General features: G+C 39.4%; 1 protein-coding gene across 1 annotated transcript; it reads left to right on the forward strand.

Annotated features, from left to right (window-relative positions):
* The first annotated feature begins 143 nt into the window (after positions 1–143).
* LOC110059217 (ubiquitin carboxyl-terminal hydrolase 25-like) lies at positions 144–18690 on the forward strand. The gene is made up of 24 exons (XM_089295058.1): positions 144–319; positions 1080–1160; positions 1999–2070; positions 3535–3553; positions 3722–3757; positions 4606–4679; positions 5496–5527; positions 5987–6158; positions 7259–7336; positions 7578–7676; positions 7815–7871; positions 8817–8911; positions 9580–9647; positions 10142–10290; positions 10597–10724; positions 11097–11192; positions 12010–12335; positions 13184–13254; positions 14021–14372; positions 15255–15594; positions 16155–16227; positions 16677–16756; positions 17119–17438; positions 17994–18690. The coding sequence occupies exons 1-24, from the start codon at positions 287–289 to the stop codon at positions 18170–18172; spliced, it is 3030 nt and encodes a 1009-aa protein (XP_089151184.1). The 5' UTR covers positions 144–286; the 3' UTR covers positions 18173–18690.
* Positions 18691–21297: the final 2607 nt, after the last annotated feature.

Raw genomic sequence — 21297 nt, forward strand, 5'->3', positions numbered from 1 at the left:
GGAGAAACGGAAAAAGAGCATGATGTAGGAACAGCGTTGCCTTCTTGTGTTATATTTCCTTTGCGTTACGGTGGTTTGCGTGATTTGTGAGAAACGTGCACCTGTTATCTTGGAGACTGGGTCGAGACTAATCGCCATGAATGATCAAGGACAGGAATTGTGGGTAATCTCGATTTGCAAAATGGCGCCGTCCTTCGAAGACGAAACACTTGTGCCAATAATTACGTTTTGACAACAATGTGAATGGGTTACGGCAGCGTTTTGCTGCCAAAGAGTTTTAACAGTTATGACCGTTGAACACCCCTCATCCGCCAAAAAGGTGAGTTTTGCAGACAGTAAATCGCTTGCTGTTTACGTAAAGCTAATTTGTATTATATTCGAAGTTTTAATTTTTTGAACGTTATGCAGATTTTCATTCAGTGTTTTACTATGTCGTTCAATATGACATGTGGTACTTGAGTCATCACGCTTACGGAGGAAACGACTGTGATCAAATCTTCTCTAAGAGATTTAACTATCGGATACATAGTTAAGCGTAAATTTGTTTTTGAAATAACAGTAAACTACCATGCTCTTCGTAAAAACGTGAAACTACGATAATCCATTTGTACTTTATTTTATTTTACGCAGCTGCACGTTGTACCAAATAAAATTCTCTTTTGATAGAAATTATTCTTAGAAGTGAATATATGAAAGATCGTATATTTGAACTGCGGAGAAAGATGTGAAGACATGATTGATCATTGCAGTTATTTTCACAACTTAAGCAGTGGTGAAATTAAACCCTAAATTTTTTTCAGGCCATTTTTAGACGCTAGGGTCAGCCTCAAATACATTCTCAGAAAAAAGTGCGAGAACTAGCTTAGTCCTTTTACTTAATGTTCATGGGTGTTATAAGAAACACAGCTGACATAATTCTGTTGAAGTCTTTCAAAGTGTATTTTTCTGTTATTATTTACTTGATTTTGATACCTTAGAACATAAATATTTCCTAATGGTTGTGTAATATATATTGGAGCAAGGTACAATGCAGACATCTAGTTTATATGGAGTGTTTTTTTTTTTTTTTGTCACCTCAGGTTATAGTCAATGACGAGAAGGTGTCTCAACTCAAAGAGGCTACTGGTGCAACTTACGAACAAGCCAACCAAGCCTACATTGTGCGTGAATAGTTGTTAGATTTCCTGTATAATCAAGGATTTTTCTCTGGAAGGGGACACACTGATTTAATAACTACAGTCAAACCCCTTGTAAGTGACCACCCAAAATGTCAAGCCTAGGTAGTTGCTTACGGGAGGTGGTTGCTTACAAGAGGTTCCAAATATAGTAATTTGACTTGGAAACTTTTCAAATTTTGGAAAACTGGTCACTGGGGAGAGGTGGTCACTTACTAGAGGTGGTTGTAACTGGAGGTTCAACTGTAGAGTGTTAGGCTGAATTGAGCCAAGTGGGTTCGTGTCCTGCTTGTGTTCTGCTCTGCTGTGGGTTCGTGTCCTGCTCTGGGTTCATGTCCTGCTCTGAATTGAGCCAAGTGGGTTCATGTCCTGTTTGTAGCTAGGGCCACTGTATTGATGCTTTTTAAAGCATTTTAATTAAAATTACTGTAAACTACTAGTACCTATAAATAGAAGGAAACAAAATACAAGTACAGTTGAACCCCGCTTTTTTGGGGGGAAATGAAATATAGTAAGAAATGGCAGAACTTCGAAATAGCCGACAGTAAATGAATGAAGGGCAAATCAAACAGAAATGGTATTGAGTTCGAAGTAACAATTAGCAAGGCTGAATTAGTGTAGTCCAGCTGTAGCTGAAATTGAAAATTAGCCAAGATCAAAAGATTTATTACTGCACATAGGCATAATCTGCCTTTAGTTTTGTAAAACCTACAGTAGTAGATAGCTCATGGATGCTGATGTAACTGTAATACTGGGCTAACAATGTATACTCTAATTTTGTTTGTCAGTAACTTTTAAATGCTGTTGTTTTCAATGTATACAGGCTAGTAATCACGACATAGGACGTGCCGTATCCATTTTAACTGACCAACAGGATCATAGTGCTTCATATAAGGTGTGTATCTATAAATATGTACCCTTTTAATTAATTAATAATAATAATATGTACAGTATATTAATTTTACTCATCCAAAAAACCGGTACTAGGTATAGTGGGTCAATCAGCAGAAGGCAAAAATCATCATCTGCTTCTGCAGACAATCTTGTCGAGTTACTCTGCCTAGGTATTCACTTGACTCTTCAGAAAAGCTGACCAAATCAGCTGCCCACTCCAACAATTGAGCTGTCTACTTCGAAACTTTGCTACAATGCTGTTAATTCTGGGATAACCTATCAAAATGTCAACTGGTCATGACCTGCAATGAACTGATATCCCATTCAGTGTGGGTTGTATTTAATAAGTTCACAACAGTTCATAGAACGTATACAGAAAAGGCCTTTTTAACATTTTAAAGTCTCCCAATAATAAGTATTAAAATAATTATTAAGACTCGTATTTTAAAAAAAAATCATTTTGCGCTCATTTGGTGCACAGGATACATATACAACTGTAAATTTTGATTAAATATTAAAATATTGGTATACAGACTTTGAATTTGTTTGAAATATATGTACACATATTTCAAACAAATGGTGTGTTTCTGAAGAAAATTGTTGTGCAGTTCCAGAATTTATCCATGCCCAGGGTTGTAGCCAAGAAAATAGTCTCCTGGCTAAGATTTTCAATGAGCTGGTCACCATTTTTCCCAAGAGACCAGGAACAAATTTTTCGTCCCCAATCTTTTGCAACACCTTGAATACAGGGCTACCAAGCTTCATGTTTATAAGATGGTGGACACGGTACATGGAAAAATAACATGCTAAACAAGTGCTCAAAACAAGATTTTATTTCAATTACTTTACTTGTCACAGTACCACGGATACTCAAGGTAGTCAGGAATTTATTCCAAACTTTTCATTTAGACAGTGTGATATGGATCAGATATCAAGTGATTGTACGTGCATAACCTAAAGACAGTTCATTGCCCTTTACCGAATGATCACATGACAAAATCCAGCCGGCAATCATGTCTTTCTCAGCTGGCAAATTCCGCTGACGGTAGGCACTTAGCGACAACCCTGCATGTTGCTGGAAAGTCACTGGAAATTCTGAAGTATAGGAGGTGACAGGTCTCAAAAGCCCAAATTTCCAGAGAAAAGTATAAAGCTATTCTGGAATTTCCAGTGGGTTGAGTGGGGGGAAGGGGAAGGGGGTTATGCTAAAATGTACAGTGGGAGGGGTATGGATATTTTCTTTAATTAAAAAAAAAAATCTTTAATGAAAATTCCAAATTACATGACGTTGAACAATTCAATCCAATGAATTTGAGGACAGCTTAAAACAGAAAACAAGATTCCTTAATATAAGCCACCTTAGTGTATAATTGTATGATTGTATACCTTGTTAAACATCCTATATTTAAAGACAGACTGTACTGTGCATGTAATTCTTAACATCTGTGTCTTTTGTCTTTCACAGGGTGTTGCAAACCAAACAGGTATGTTTTTTGTATAGCTTCAACGAAAACTTACAGGGCTTCACACAAGTCCCACAAACATCTGCAGTTTGTCAGTTCAGATTTCTATAGTAAACTAAAGAATACTCGTCTGAACAGCACAAAAAAGAAATTTATTTAATGTTATATTTCATTTTTCCTTTTGTACAGGAACACAAACCTTTATTGGACCACAAAAACCAGAAAGTAAGAATTTAATGTTTATATTCTCAGCTGTAGTTAGGCTAGCCTACATGTAGCTTAACCTTACCTTGTGTAGATCAAGCACAATGGCCTAATGGTTAGTGCATTGAGCAGTCTCTGTTCGAATTCTGGCCAGGGTCAATACATTGTGTTCTTGGGCAAGATGCTTAACCTCTCTCAGTGTTTCTTTCCACTCAGGTGTATGCATGGGTGACAGGGAATTTAATGCTGCCTGGTGTAACCCTGCAGTGGACTAGAATCCAATCAAGCGGGAAGTAAAAATACTCCTAGTCACTTTATATATGCTACAGAAGCTAGGAGATCCGGCTATATGGGCCACTGTCCTGACTAAGACCTAAATACAGCAAAAACCCAGTAAGAACCTGTTAGGCTAAAACTTCCCAGTGAAGCACCCATCACATAAGAACCACTGTAGGCTAAAATCTCAATACAGGTTCTTATTTTAAAATAGTTTTTTTTTCAAATATAATAAAGTACATTGCATGCGATACAAAAAATGTAGCAAAAACTAGCCAGAACACTGGCAGGCTTTTAAGACCTCAATACTGTACTGTGAATGATTCAACATAAAGGCCACACCAATGTGTGCGAGTTTTTGTTTTTGTTTTTGTTTTTAACCAAAATAATGAACCTGATTAAGAACCTAGGTAGCCTAATTTTATAGTAAACACCATTTATATAAGAACCTATGGAGGCTAACTTGAAAAAACCTAGGTTCTTATATGCAGGTTTTTACTGTAGATGCCAATGTTGTCTAACTCTTCATTTCTAAGTCCATTTATAGAAAGACAATACAATCTTAGTAATCTATGTATTTATTAAACTTGTAGCAGATGTAATTGACCTGACAAAGGAAAATGAAGACCTAGACTTGGCCATTGCACTCAGTTTGAGAGAGGCACAGGTGCACAGTTTTCACGCTTCCGTTCAGTTTTAATATTAATCATATACATGTATAATAACAAAATTCTTGATCCTAATAATTTGGTTGTCTCTGCATGCCTATTTGTTGTTATGTAAATTGCTGCACAATCACATGGGCATCTAACTGCACGCATCCAATTTCAATTACTTTTTTAGTTGGATACCTGTAAGTATAATCAATTAAGTATTTGCGATTGCACACAATTGGTCTAAATGCGTCACAGGACTGACTATTCCCCAGCTAAAACTGGGGAATATCTGAGTTTCAAAACATGTGTGTTGCACAAAATATTTGAAGGATAGCAAACGCAATAGCCTGCATTTGGTGCGAAAATATGTTCGCATATTTGTCCTTGGACAGTATCTGTTCCCCAAAGCTGACAGTTTTCCTCCAGCCACACTCTCAGAACAGATGGTGTGCGCAGACAAATACCCTAAATGTATGTTGCTAAGGGTTTTGTTCTGGCACATCTCTGTGAAAGGTTTGTTCAATTCAGAAGGGCTTATTGACAGTTGTAGTACTATTAATGTTAAAAGGAATTCATTTGGTTTTCAATAACAATTAGAGATTAATAAATTGTGAGCAGAACCTACCCAGGAGAGGTGAACAATCAAGTATCCAAGAGCCAATAAATGCAGAATAAACTTTTAAGGGTTAATACTGTAGTTTCCAGCAACTTTTATTTTATCCTTCAGTCATTTTATTTTGGCTGCACATTTGCACTAATGAAGCTTTTAAAGCTACATGTGAATTCAGCAAAACTGAAGATTTCAACAATATTTGATTACATTACAGGGAATTACTGTAGAAGAACAGGATATTAGCAGGTATTAATACAATGTACTAAACCATTCAGTTTCCTGGTAAGTCTCTTCAGCGCTTGAAAAAAATTTGAAGAATTCCAGCTTGCCTTCGGACAAGCAGCTCTCAAATTTTGCTTGCCCTGGGTGAGGCTTAGTTGACTCCTCTTTACTTAATCGCCAGACAACTTGCATGGGCCCTTCCCCATCGGGCAACTGGAAATGAAACTTGCTTGCCTGCCAGGAAAATCTGCTTGTCCCGTCAGACAACCAGACAACACTTTTTTCACGCCCTGCTCTTGTATCTAGTTTGGCTTTTCCATGATGTGATACAGCTTTGCACAGCCTGACCTATCATCTCTAGGGGGCAATTAAATGATCAAAAATTTCATACCACCCTGGAATTTCATCCTATTTAGGTACAACATGCCTAATTTTTTTCCTTTTTGTTTTTGTTTTTGTTTTTCTTTCGTTTGTCTGTTTCAGGGTTTTAGAGGCAAGTTTAGCTGAGAACAAATCTGGACTGAAAAGAAAGAGAGGCGATCCTTGGGTGAGATTTGTGGATCCTGTGAACCCTTATGAACGACAACGGCAAGATGGGTGTCCTGTGGGCTTGAAGAATGTTGGAAACACTTGTTGGTTTAGTGCTGTGATACAGGTAAGGTGTATATTCTATGTGACTCATACCTGAATTTCAGATATGCAGCTACCATGAAGGCCGCGTATAGCAAGCGAACAAACTTGCAGCTCTATGGTCCCTTAGTTATGGATTCTGCTACTCCTCTTTCCTGATGGCCAAGTGTATTTTTTGGGGAAAATACTGTAGTTGAGAATATTTGGAATAGAGATGCTATATGAAATTAAATTTTTGTTTTGATGATTAATTGTACTAGCAAGTGTTTTTTTTTTTGGGGGGGGGGGGGGGGGGGAGAAGGGGAATGCTAACTAGTTTAACTGACTGCCAGGTTTAATTGTACTGATTATGTGGAGGACAGCTAACTAAAGCTGCTGATCAGTATTTGGAAGTAATATATCAAACATGGAAGATTCTGTTTGGCCATATTTCCAAACAGAGACATCAAGAAGAACATTGAAAATACAATGAACAGCATAGCATTTTCAACAAATTTCTAGGTGTTTGGAATTGCCATCAAATACGTTTCTTAGTATTTGATTATCTTCTCAATTGAAGTAAAACTGAAGAGAAAACAGGGGGAATAAAATCATAAAAATCTATGCTAATTAAGACCAGATATCGAAACACGGTCACGGTCATAATTTATTTCTTTGTTTAAACCCAAGATCAATGATTAAACACTTTGAGAAGTTAAGTTTTAAATTGCACCCTCAATCACTACTTCAGTTAAAATAATTTCATGGCTGGATTAGTAAACAGGGCTGCTAAAGAAATCCATTCAAGGGTCAGATTATCAGGTTTGACTGGTTTTTACTGTAGTTATCAAACCTGTTTGATGCTTGTATGATACAGTTGAATATAATCTTCACTTGAGTAAGATGACGTTTTGGGTGATTAATCAAATCACATAACTCTTGACTAAGACACTGGCATAGGTGGTTAAGTTGAGCAGCTGTCAAATTATTTCATCTTGAGTGTGTGAAGACACATTTTACAATTTCCTCAGTGAAGGATTATTTATCTATCAGGTGGTACTTGTCAAATACTAGATATCCTGCATCAAATAGTTAAGATAATTATGTCATTTCATATGATGTTGTGTTGTCTGTTACTATCAACAGTCTTTGTTTCATCTTCCTGTTTTTCGACGTCTGGTTCTGTACTATACTCCACCATTAGATCCTCAAGAGAAACAAGAGGTGAGCACTTACATTCCACACCCTGATATCATCAAAGAAAGAAATAAAGTGCTTGGAGAGAATTAAATGATTTACATTACTTTACGTTATGTTACATTACAAACTGCCACTTGTATAGTCACACTTGACAAGTTCATTTATGGGATTTCTACTGGAAAATTAAGCGTGAGTTCTCAAGACAGCATATATAACAGAAGTGCCATTAACATGAAATTTGTTTTCTCATGGATTTGTTTTGTAGGATGGTTATCGTGTTTCCTTCATGACTGAACTACGAATCCTATTTGCATTAATGCTTGGTAGTAAAAGAAAATATGTGGACCCAACCAAGGCTGTGCAGGTTTGGTAGAAAACACGTACTGCATGCTTTGTAAATTAAAGTTTAAATAAAAAAATTTCAGTTTCTTCACAGGGTCAACCATAATTATTGTCACTTGAAAAAGACAATTGAAGTACTTATTAACTGATTTGTTTTCAGATCTTAAAGGAAGCTCTGAAATATAATGGCAGTGAAAGCAATCCTGGTAATCAGCAGGTGTGTGTAAATAATTTACAATTAAAATTATTTTTTACTCTGGTTTGTGCACTTGAACAAGGTGGAGGGCATGTTAGATTTATGCTCCAGAAGATAAACTGTGCAATCATATTAACCATCTTCCTGTTGTCTTCCTGGACAAGATGCTTAGCTCTCATAGTCACAAAGCCTTTCTCTACCTGTGAGGCTGTATTTAAATGGAAATCTCTAGAAACGAGAAGCTAAGGACAAAGTGAAGATGAAGACAAAGAGTGATTAAGCACACAGGAAGTAATAGCCTACCAATTTGCAGAGTACAACTGCAGTGTAGCCAAGATGAAAGGCTCTCTTGCTTCGAAGACTGCAGTCAGTGCAGAAATCTCAACATTTCTGTAAATTTTTCAGTAGACTGACAGAGAATGTTTAATTACATTTTTGATTAGGGGAGTGTTAAGGTTGAATAGCAGTTAAATAAAAAGCTTTTAAAAACTGCCAAAACAGAATCTAAATGAGATCTGTAATGCTTATGCAGTTGCTAGATAGAACAGCTGGAGCATATGAATTTTTGTTGAATTTCCCATAATTTGTAATAATTTGCTGACGTGTTAGACAGGGACTTCATTAAGGTCCAGGCACTGAGCAAAGTGACCTGCTGTGAGAATGACTCTGCCTGCCTGATTTGACAATCTAGGGAAAGTTTTTGTGATAAAGAAGTTCAGTTCAAAAAGTGTTGTCTGCCTGTGAAAACCAGTTCCCTCCTACTGAAAACATTAATGAAACTCCTGTTTAGAATTGTGGCAATTGTTGGATCTGAAAGGCTTACTGTAACTAATTGTAGAGTTCCATTCAGGTGGAAGTAACAGTGTGCCTGGTTGCTTCATACTTGTGTTACTCAATCTTTAATAGGTTGCAACTTGCAGGACTTCTCTTCTGCAATGTTACTGAAATGCTTGTTTGTTTTCATAGGATGTTAGTGAGTTTACTCACAAGCTGCTGGAGTGGTTGGAAGACTCATTTAAAGTAGACCACAACAATAGTGCAAAGAACATGCCAAAAAGAAGGTCAGTAAGACAAGCAACATCAGCAACAGCGGTAATAAAGTAGCATGCTATGCTGACTATTAACTGTGAGAGGAAAGTTTCCTCTCACAGTTCCTTTCTCTGGCCACGTTTATAACTGGGTACCGGTCAATTTAATGCAGGGGGTGACCGTGTGATGGACTAGCATCCCATCTTACAAGTGACTAATAGTGACTAATAACTTATTAGTCACTATTAGTCACTCCTAAGAAGGGACGCTAGTTTATCGCGGCAAGATGGCTGGAATTATTGACTATTTTCCCTTCTTCCAAAAACAACAAAAACAAAATTTGAAATTGCTGCAGTAGTAATTAATGAGATGGTTGCAAGGCAGAGTTCTCTTATACTTAGTACCACATGGTTCCACTTTGTGCATATAATATGCGGGCAATGGTTAGTTAAACCAATTTTATCTAACAATCAAGGTGATACAGACACTAACATCTGCTAGCTAAGGTTGCAATACTGAAAACTAATCAAAAAAGCTGTTTTTAGTATACTAATTAAAATGAGATGTTGCCAGAATGGTAACTTAAATATGATTTTATCTTGTTGTCCAGTCTTTTGCTAAATACAACTGTTTAAATTTCATTCCATGGATAGCATAACATTTCTTTTGAGATTCCAATATTCTTTTTTTGCATTTGCAGTGGTAATGATCTCAATCCAGTTGTTGAACTGTTTTTTGGACAATCAAATGTGGAAGGTGTTTATGAAGGTAAGTTTTCCAATGCAAGGGTCTTTGTTGTAGACAGACAAAGCACTGCTTCACTGTGTCTCTAAAGGGTTACTATCACAGTGATATTTTTTTTAGTGAGAGGCATGGTGGCCTCATGGTTAGTGCACTCGTCACCAGATTGGGCGGTCCAGGTTCAAGCCCTGGCTAGAGACACTGTGTTGTGTTCTCGGGCAAGACACTTTACTCTCACAGTGCCTCTCTCCGCCCAGGTGTACAAATGGGTACCGGCGCATTTAATGCAGGGGGTAACCCTGCGATGGACTAGCATCCCATCCAGGGGGGAGTAGAAATACTTCTAGTCACTTCATGCTACAGAAACCAGAATAAGCTCCGGCCTGATTGGCATGGACTTAACCATTACTCAGTGATCTTGCAGTTTTGACAAAACAGTGCTAAAGTTATCCTACTTACAAGTAGTTTTTGTTTCTGACTGTATTATCATCTTTGTGGTATTTTAATCTGTGTCATTACAGGGAAGACGTTCAGCAAAAAGGAAACATTTGGCGCATTTCCTCTTCAAGTTCAGGGGTATGGTGACCTTCATGATAGTTTAGAGGGAGCCATGGCTCAAGTGGAGATTGAGCCTGTTGGACCTGAGGGATCTCACAAGTCTGGACAAGAGGTTGGAGACATATCATACCATATAGAGGAAGGGAATTGGGATTTAAGGGAAAAATTGTACCCTAAAATTGCTTCTTTTCCAACTCCTTCTACCCCCTGCAAAAAAAAGTAAACAAAATTTGAGATCTTCCCTAAAAAATGCCGGATTATTAAGCCATTTCCAACTTTTTAGTTTGTTTACCATCAAGCCTTCACTGGAACTTTAACAAATTATGGTCTTCTCCTTTTTTATTAATAATCTGAGCTTACAAATGTGGTATGCGACTTATACTTAAGCGTTTATGGTGCATTGTTTGTTTTATTTCAGCACTGGTTCACTGGTCTTCCAGTTGTACTGAAGTTTATGCTCTCCAGATTCCTGTTTAATCAATCAACTGGCCGAGCAGAGAAAATCCACGAGAGGTTCTTGTTTGACCGTGTTATCTTCATGGATCGGTATGGACTGAATGTACAGATCCACTACTCTTTTAACCTTGCAAGTATATTGTAGTACTAAGTGGGCAGGTTAAAGGAGCTCAGTCATGTTATTTCGAGTTATTTCCACGTACAAAATTACATTTGAATTGAAAGGAAACCTGAAAATATTCATTTGCAAAGATAGAACAACACCAAAGAGATAATAATAAACCATAAAGGAACAAGGATGGTTTAGGATGGAGAAGATTAACACGGATGACAAACTTGAAAAATTCAGGCCAAACTTTTCAAGGTGCGCAAACCATGACGTACCTCCTTTAAGAAGGCTTCTTGTAAATTATGTCAACTGATTCCAGCATTAAGTTGAACACAGTGTCACATTTCATTCAGGTACATGGAGGGTAACAAGGAAGTTACGCGAAGATACAGGGAGGAAGTAAAGAAGCTGAAAGAGAGAAGAACCAAGCTTAAAAACAGCCTTGAAAAGTAAGTACACTTTTGGTGTTCGGTGGTCCCGAATTCAATTCCTACATGCTTTGTAAACAGTCAACTGGTCAGCCTCCCACCAGTTGGGATTTTGAATAATGGGATTTACCATGCTAAAAAACACTTGGAGTGGTTTTCACTTGAGTGTCGAACAGTAATTGGTTTAGCATCCACTACGTTACACGATTGGCTTAAAAAAACTCGCGCCACTTTTTCATCCAATCAGAAGTAAAACCAAAACCAATCGTGGCTCGCTCGCACACGTTTTCCCGCGCTTTATGTCAGCTACATGTATTTGCTTCGAGTTTTGATTGGTTCACTGGATTGTCTTAATCCTTTGTGATTGGCTAGAGTGATTACTTTGGTTTTGGTTTTACCACACTCAACAGAAAAGCATGCACTGTAATGAAGTGTTTTATTTATTTAAATTTTTTTTCAATATTTTATATCTAGGTTTAGTATAAATCTACGAGTGAGCGCCCTCGTCAACTATCACGCGATAGAAATCTCGAACTCATAATCAGGGCTGTGCTCTAGAGGTGCTCAGGTGCCACAGGCGACTAACTTTTGCCTTAAATTGGGCGATTGGAAAAACTTACCTTTTTCATATAAGGTTAAGTGCTGGGCACCCAGGAATTCATGGTTAGGAACCTTTGGGCTTCTTGTAATTTTCCTGAGACCACAGCCTTGTAATCTGTTTGTTAGATATACCAGGCTACAGTTTCTGAATGCCTGTGGGAGACTTGGATGATTTCCCAAACTCCACGTGCATTTTACCCCTTCTAGTGCTTGCTCATTTATGACGTTCCTTATTAAGGTACCTTAAGTACGGACAAGGATCCAAGCGCTGTCCAATCCAAGACGTATTAGAGAGCACCATGACTTTTGTACATAGCACACCCCCCTCTAGCGACGAACTCGACTCTGATGTAGATGTAGACATGAAAACTCCAATTTCTGGTTCACCCACCCCCATGAGCACTTCGGGTATGGCGACAGATACACACACATCCACTCCCTCGCCGTGCCCCTTGTCCGAGGTACGGTGGAACCCCGCCCCGCGTCACGTGACAGAAACAGAAGTGGCTGTGTTGGAGGGGTGTCTAAGACGCTGGAGACAAGAGATGGAGCAGGATGTTAAAGGTAGGGCACCGAAATGATCAAACATCTAGTTTCTCCTTACAGTTCCAGTGCATCGTGAAGCAGACACGCGATCTGAATAAAGAACATCATAAACTAGGCGACTTGGCTTGATGAATCACCAAATTCTCACATGTAGCTGTACTGTAGAAGAAATATATGATGTGAACTAAAGCGAATTTATGTCTTAGACAAAAAAATTTAGTGCAAACCCCGGCATAACAACAACCCAAAAAGGCAGGCTCTGTTTCTCGCAATTATGTAATATAATGATCCATCCATGCTTTTGTTGTACGTTTGTCGAGTTGTCGAGTTAAAGTTGAGAGAGAACCCCAAGGTGAAACTTCACTCTTCCGACTTTTTCTTCCAATTTCACGGGTGCACCCCAGCATCACTCCATGAACCTGTGCTATTTGCGTAGTCTGATTATTTAGTCAGCACGTAGAAAACATGTCAAGTCCGTTTTGTTTGTAAGAAACAGAAGACTTAGAATGGCAGAGCTGTTCACTGGTGTGACACCGCAAGGTGTAACAAAACTAGCAATATCAGATATAAAGCTTCACTTAACGGTAGACTTCAAGACTCTATACTTCTTCTTAATGATCATCGTGCGAGAAGGGCGAACGCAGAGGAAGAAATGGTCCCTTCACCAATCTTTTTCCTGAATTTTCGAATCGAGAGGAAACGTTTTCTCGCGTAATTAAAAGCAAAAGAATAGCCCATAACGCCTAAAAACAGTTGCGACGACACGGACATAGTTCGCGGAAAATTTAAGATCTATTACAACTTGAGAGAGTGGTGGAATCACACCTTTCTCTTTTAATCTTCTTGATCTTTTTCTTCTTTGAAAGATCTCAACGCCCATCTTCGAGAAACAGAAGACGTTATATCGACTATATATGATGATGCAAGTCTTAAAAAGGTGAGTTGAACCATGATCCACCTAGCATTTCTGTAATTTGTCAAGCAAGCAGGTGATTGGAACACTTGGCAATCCTGATCAGAGGTAAGTCATGTCATGTATGAAGAAGTATTACAAGATAGCGAATACTGGACTTTCCCTGCAGTTTTCTAGGGTTGTTAAGCAACTGAGGGCCCGATAATGGGGTGACACTTTTCGGAGTACCTTTGGGTGCTCGGGCAATTCTTTGATTTGTCGGTGAAAATCGGAAACTTTACGAATACTTAACAAAGCTGTGTTATATACAGCAGTTGGTCTTCCCCCCTCGAATGCCAGCATTTGGTTCCATCAAAAGCTGGTTGGGTTGTAGCTTACATTTCAAAATACGAGCATCGTTTGTCTTTAGAGCCGGTTAATCGAATTATCAGGAATCTGTGACTTCAAGCTCTTCTCAAATGATTACGCTAACCAAAGCAATTTCCAGGTGGAGTTAAGTGATATTTGGGTCAGGTGTAGATAGAGATTACACCATATTTTTATTCTCTATTTTGGACTGGAACTAGCTTGCAATGAAGGTTCATGCGGGGAAATATCATTAAAAATAAAGAGATTAATGTCATTTGCATGTGAAAAGAGTAGTTCCAGTCCAACACCGAAAATACGAATCTGATGTAAATTAAGGTAATGGTTTCAAGAAGTGTGCTACCAGCTCACACCAAACGTTTTGGGGACTGATTATCGCTCGTTTGGTATTGACGAGGTTCCGCTGTAATTCTTGTTTTTGCAGTTGCCGTACCGTCTGCACGCAGTTCTTGTCCACGAGGGTCAAGCATCAGGTGGCCATTACTGGGCGTACATTCAAGATCCTAACCAACAGAGGTGGTGCAAATTCAATGACATCACTGTCAGCGAGGTCACGTGGGACGAGGTATCCCGTGAGTCACTGGGTGGCTTTCGTCACGTGAGTGCGTACTGTCTGATGTATATTGACGCTCGGCGCGAGGGCTGTATCGGCGCCGGCGGTAACATTCAGGAGCTGCCAGCGGACTTGCAGGAGCTCGTTGATAAAGACAATGCGGAGTTTGAAAATGAGATGAGAGACTGGGACGAGAAGCAGCTGAATAAAGCGGCTGCCGCGGGTAAGAGGACAATTGAAGATCAAAATAGGAATTCTCCTAACACATTACAGTGGGATCCGGTTATGAAAAGGACAAGCCAGGTGTCTGTATTATCCGGTTAGGGTTCGTAAGGGTCACGGAAAACCTGAAAAGTAATTGAATTTTATAATTTCATTTTCCAGGCCTGCAAAGTCCTGAAATTGAAGTGTGGGTCATGGAAAGTCATGGAAAAACAATAAGCGTTCTGGGAATGAACAAGCAAAAAAAAAGAATCAAAAGTGGAAAAAATAACAAACAAGTCAGAAAACCAGTTAATTCCAGTAAAAAAAAATAATAAACACTAGCACGCATTTTATGCGTCATAATGTGGGAAAATACCATAAATAAGAGATTTTTTTACTATACTTTGAGAACAACTGCTTAACATAGGTCTTGGAAAACTCGGAAAGATTGAAAGGGTCATGGAAAGCCATGGAATTTCAAAAACCTAAAAGAGTGCGAACCCTGCCGGCTGTCGACATTAAGCGGGCTCCCAGAACAAACGTTACGAACACATTTTTTGTAGACATCAAGACTTGAGCATAGAATTTAAAAGCAAAAGAATGATGCTAAATGCCTTGACTGGAATTTGAGTTAAAAGTCAAGAACCCCCGCGCTCATTCAAACAGTCTGCATTCAAAGTTGACGTTCTTGTCCGTTTCGAACTCAACAACGTAATCATTTAGATACGCTGTCTTTAATCTTAATCAGGAACTTCTGCTTTACCAAAATCGCAATTGATCGATTGATTGATTGACTGACTGACTGACTGACCGACCGACCGACCGACCGACCGACCGATTGATTGATTGATTGATTGATTGATTGATTGATTGATTGATTGATTGATTGATTTCCACACAGAAAACCAATGTAAATCCATAGTTCCCAGACCAGACGTTGTCATCGATGCCGAATCTTGTACCCAGACTCCTGACGCATCTGAAACTGATGAGGAATCTTCTCTGAACTCACTGCTAGATGCTGCAAGGAGTCTGGGCGTGGAAGAAGCTCTGACAAAATGGTGCATTCAGCAACGGACCCGCCTGGAGAGGCTCGCCCGTGAATACTCGCATGAGTACCCTGGAGATGTGCGCCTAGAGCACTTCGCCATCTACCTCATGAAATGTAAAGCTCCCGAACATACAATCAGCTTGGGGATACTGGAACAAATTGTGGAAGATATTAGGACACAAGAAGAAACGTGAGTTATATAGAGGGATCGAGAAGAAAGAAAGGAGGGAAAGAGACTGGGGGAATGAGAGAAGAGATGAATGGGAATTAGAGGGAAGGAAAGAAAAGAGAGGTAGAATGGGAGGGGAGACGGAGGGAATGGGAGAAGAGATGAATGAGGAGGAGAGGGAAGGGTGCTGGGAGTGGAATGGAAAGAAGGAATAAGAGCAGTGAAAGGGAGTGTAAAATGTTACTCTTTTTTATGGCTTTTGGAAAATGCTGCTTTTCACATTCCTTCCAATTGCTGATGGCAGAGCTATTGTTAAAACAGAAGACATTGGTTTAGAAACAGAGTGGAAAAAAATGTCCTTCATTAGTAAAAGTTGATCATGTACATAGAATTTAATATTAGTTCCAGCAGTTCATTTCTCTATTGGTTGCCGTCATTCGATTGACTACAACAACTGGCTGATTTGTTATTGATCAGATGTTGATTAATCTGATGTAGGGAAGGAATATTAAGTGTGTTTTGGACAGCAGAAATGTGTAGTACATGTACGAAAGTAAGTTTCTTAATTTTTTCCGTGTTAGTCTCCTTATGGTGAAACAGTGCGGACAGAATCGATTGAATGCCGAGAGAGAAGGAGCAAATCTTGAATTTCAGGTAGTTATGAATCATGTCAAAACTTTTTACATCCTCTACTGCTAATGACTTCCAGTCATCTGTCCAACCTCGGGCCCAGGGTCTCTCTCTCTTCCTGCGTTAAGATCCTCTTTACGCGTCTTTACAAACCTCTTTACACTTTCGTAAAGAACGTCTTTACGCATTGTAAACGATAGTGCGTAAAGATTACGGAGAGAGAGACTATAAAACGCTATCTTTACACGCATCTTTACGCAACTCGTAACTTGTCCGTAAAGAAGAGGCCTTATATTTACGGTTCTTTACGCAAGAGTTAAAGATCCGTAAATTTTGGATTTCATGCTGTTATTTTGGCGCGAAAGTACCTGTTTTCAGAGGTTTAGTTTCTTATGCTATTTATACTAATGGATCTTGTGTATCACTTCGTTTTTGTGTTTCTGTGTTTTTTTTGGTTTTTTTGGTTTTTTCAGACCTGGAAAGAACAATATAATTTGTTTCAAAAAGTTAACTCTTGTTTCCTCACGGGCCTTGAGCATCTGCACAGTAACAAGTAAGTAAAAGTGATAAACAAATGGCACTAAGGTGTTATCCAAAATTTTAAGAGCTCGAGCCACATTGTACAGCGCAATAAACAGTACCACATGAACGTACTCTACAATAGCTTTCATTTGAATGGTCACACACTGGGGTTTTATCCACAGACTTAAGAGTTAGAACCACCTCGTACAACATAATAAACAGTACCACATGAAAGTATTGCTCAATAGCTTTCATTTAAATGGTCACACACTAGGGTTTCATCCACAGACTAAATTTAGAAGCACCTTGTACAGCACGATAGACTGTACCACATGAAAGTACTGCTCAGTAACACACACGTTCTTATTACGGCTTCTATTGTTGTATTCTCAGTTGTCGTAAAGCATTACCATATTTGGTACACGCGTGCAACCTCAATTCCAAGCTACTCAACCCAGGCAACCCCGGCCAAGCCATGAACGTACAGCTGCTGACCCACTGGCGGCGCGTGTGTTTTCTCCGCTTGAATGAATTGGCGGTGGGGATGTTTAAAAGCAGCGATTGGAAATCTGTGTGCGGCGGACTGGAACTAGTCAGCGAACTGGTCGTGCCGTGTATTCGTAGACTCAGCGTCTCGCCCCAGGCCGACGACAGCTTGGCCGTGGAACAGGTCAGAAATTGCTGGTGTAACTTCTTGGGATCTCCGCTTGACGGTAAGGAAACACTAAAAAGGTTACATTACTTGCCAAAAAAAATTCGGACGAGTTTAATGTCGGACAAGAAAAGTGTCGAAGTTTTTAAGCGTACGAAATTTTAAGTGTCCCAAATATCATCAGCACAGAATAAAACTTTGAAGTAGCTTCAAAGCTCTCAGTTTCCTCTACTGAGCGAACCCCAGTGAAGGCACTGCTTGACATACGTAACGGTTTGATAGAATTTGTGTTGTTTTTTCGTCGATGTATTCACAAAACCTTGAGGGTGCAGTAAAACTATCATTTTCATAGATATTGTTTCAGTCTAATTCGTGTTTTGCAGGCGTAAATTTACTTAAGTTATGCCTTACAAAGTGTCCAAAATTGTCGTCCGAAATTTGTCCGAAATGAGATAAACAGTGTCCGTGGTTTTGTCACGCAACATTTTTCCAAACGAAGACTGCGTGACAAGCCAAAGTTTTTGTCTCCTCCCATTACCCGTGCCTGACGTTTTGAGGACTATCTTAGTTACAGCAGTTCCAATGAGAATGAAATTGTCTTTTTCGTCTCCTTTAGATCGCCATCGTGCCAAGCTTGAAGAGTATCTGCCTAAGTTGCTTGACGTCACAAACGAATCTTGCCCCGAAATCAAACCGCCGCCGGTCATACGACCGACCAGCTCACGTGATCTGTGCGATCGATTCGTCCGAGCTATGGAACTGGTCAACGCAAAGCCTGCTGCTTTTACAACGTAGCGAAGCAGGGCCGACGGAAAACCGAAGCCTGTGGAAAACTTTCCGGCGTTTTCCGAAGACTGTCGGAAGCAAGATTCCCATATTAAAAAAACAACAACAGCAACAGCAAATATCAACGAAAACCTCACCGTCACAAAGATATCACCAAGAAGCTTCCGAAGCCAGCCGAACATCTCCCGACACATTGTGACTCTTGAACAATGTGTTCGAGCCTTAATTACGCCTTCATTTGAAAACGTTACTGTTCAGTATGTAAGGTCTTTTTACCTACCCAATCCACGTGTACTCGTTGCATTCTTTAAAGTCGTTTTTCTCTCATCTAGCTTTTGTCAAAGGTATTACCGTCTTTCTCATGGGGAAAAGTCTACAGTGGCCTGGTGCCTTTTTACAGTGTTTTTAACGTGTGATGGTTTTTTCTGTACATACAGCGACACTGAAGAAAGTTAAGGTATATTTAAGAATTTTCGAGCCAAACGCGTTTGTTTGAATTAAATAAACTGTCTTCGGATTTGAAAGAATTCAGATTTTTGTTGTAATCCTAAGATCGAGTTAAACTTCATTTTACGAGTTTTAGAGATCGAGGCTTCTGGGGAGCAGATAAGCATTCGGCTCTCATATGGCACAGTCAGTAATAACCCCTTCACAGCCTGCGTTCGCCAGACTCTCCCAGGAAACACTCCCGATCCTTTACAGAAGCCTCGTTAGCACTCCTTTACTGTGTACCTTAGCAGTTCGAAGGCGGGATAGAAAGAGAGGAAAATGCTCTTGGGTCACGCCTCGCGCGCGCCCTCTTTTTCTGTTTTTCACCCCTGCCTACTCCCCCTGCGGAAGAGAGAGCAGAGGTCTAAAGATTAGTGCCCTAGACTTTTTTGAATGGGGAATTTAAAGGTGTTATGTGACGAAATTGCGAGGTTTTTTTTTTATCTAAAGGACAGAATTACTTCCAAATCGAAGATATCCTCGAATCATAATATTTTATAGAGAAGTTGTAATAAATCGAAAATAAACAATGATTGCTACGTCGTAGCGCCTTAAGGTTACTTCCCACCTTCAGAGGGAAAAAAATCGTTTCTTTTCTTTTATTTGACAAAATTTAAGTTCGTCATTTTATCTAGTGTTTCCAAAAGAAAAACATTAAAGATCTCAAAAAGCGGCCGAGTTATTAAAGAAAAAACATTTTCAAAGGTGTCATAATCTTGTCAACGGGCGAGACCCCTGAGGAAATTTCGCGGCAAAGGTAAAAAGGTCACCATCATTAGCGCTCGATCTGTTATGTAATGCTGGCTTACATAAGACTTGCGGACGCAATTAGATACGGCCTCATGTAAATTACCGACGTTTTCCTTTGTCCATCCTCTCTGTTCACGAGAGACCGATGTCCCCTCGCAAAGGAACCAGGCGTTTCTAGATCTTTTTGCAGACAGTATTTGGTGGCAGCAGGGAAAAAAGATATACCTTTGCTTCACCTTGCATTGGCATAGAAAACGCGCGGCCACTTGCAGTTTGCGAATTCCGTTTTAAAAATACCCTTACGGAGACTAGGAAAATGGACCCATGCCAAAGGTTGCAATTACCGGAACAAATTAATCGACATCTGCATGTAATTTAAGGGCTATGTTTTAGTACGATACCTTTTTGACTTTATTCCACTCGTGTTCCTTGTCATGCCTTGTCTAGATTTCTGTCTGGTCACAGCTCGTTGCCCTCACACGTGAAAAATATTCGAGTCACAAAATGCAACAAAACGCCAAGAAACATAAACATGCACAATGCATGCATGTTAAAACATTTTTTTTTTCCTCAGGTAAAGTTTTAACACAATTCTAAGAGCCTCTTTTCTCTCTCTCTTGAGTTAACACCAAATCATCTCGCCTGTAGAATAGCAGAAGATTTTTCGTTTGAAGGAATTATGCTCTCACGTCGAAGAAACGATCGAGACACTTAGAAGAAGACCAGTTCTTCTGTGATGTGGGTATAAGGCGAGCTGTTTTGATGGAATGTGAACCTCCGACAGATGACCTTAGTGCACTTGGAAGCCGTAAAATCCGATTATATAACGTAGAAACAGGTCAGGTGCTTTAAAATGCTGTTGGTATAGGGCGCGCTAATTGAAGACGAGCGGCTAGCCACGCTCAAACTGGACGGGACGCTTAGGGCGTAAATCGATATTTTTACGGGCTTTCCCGTTTGGGACGCAATGACAATTGCCAAACAGACGCCTTCTATGTGCTGAATACTCAACGATGAACAAACACAGCTGTCTGAAAAAAATCACACCTGTGTTGTCCTTTTCGCAATTAATTAGACAAAAGATAGCAAAGATTTATTAATAAAGCTCATTCGCTTGTCATTTTAACGTGAAAATGATTGACTTTCATGGTAAAGTCACTTTGCATGACAACTGCTGCTCAAGGGCTCTTGTGCTATGAACAATCATGCTAGTGTGGGTGCATTGAAATGGTTTCCCGGCCATGCTTACTGAATCCTCGACGAGTCTCTTTCAGGGTTTACTAAACCCAACAAAGCTCTGAGCATTCTCGAAAGATTGACAGCTTAGCATTTGTTATGTAATAGCTTGTTGAACATCACGCCAACTTTACATTTCATTGCGTGATTGGAAAGTCTACCAACCGTTATAAGCGTGCAGAGTATTGCATGTGATTAATACAACTGTCACGCATAAACGCTGAATGAAGCAAGTTTTAATGAAAGGAAAATACAAAGCTGAGAAAATTAAACCGCTCTCTGAACCTTATCTTCCATGGAATCGACCTCGTTAAGACCTAAGGGTTTCCCTTTACGCGACGACAGTTCATAAAAGAAAGATACCTTTGACCAGCAAAGCCATACGTCTGGGAACACTTTTGTAGTATTGTATTCGTTCCTCGTGAGCTGACTTTGACCGGAAGCAATATTGTTTTAGCTACGTCACGATTGCTCCGTAACATCCCTCATGGAAAACAATGTGTACATCATTGTAATATTACGGTTTAAATTAAAGGTTCTAGGGTTAGGATCGTTAACTTAGTGTCACAGACATTCAGTCTTTGCAAAATAAAGACACTAGCATTGTTCTTCATTCATCAGTTTTGTTTAGCTAAACACTTGAATTTCGCCGTGACGTC

This window comes from Orbicella faveolata, unplaced genomic scaffold (assembly GCF_042242905.1).
Source record: "Orbicella faveolata isolate gen_17 unplaced genomic scaffold, um_ofav_v1 contig_25, whole genome shotgun sequence".
Lineage (NCBI taxonomy): Eukaryota > Metazoa > Cnidaria > Anthozoa > Scleractinia > Merulinidae > Orbicella > Orbicella faveolata.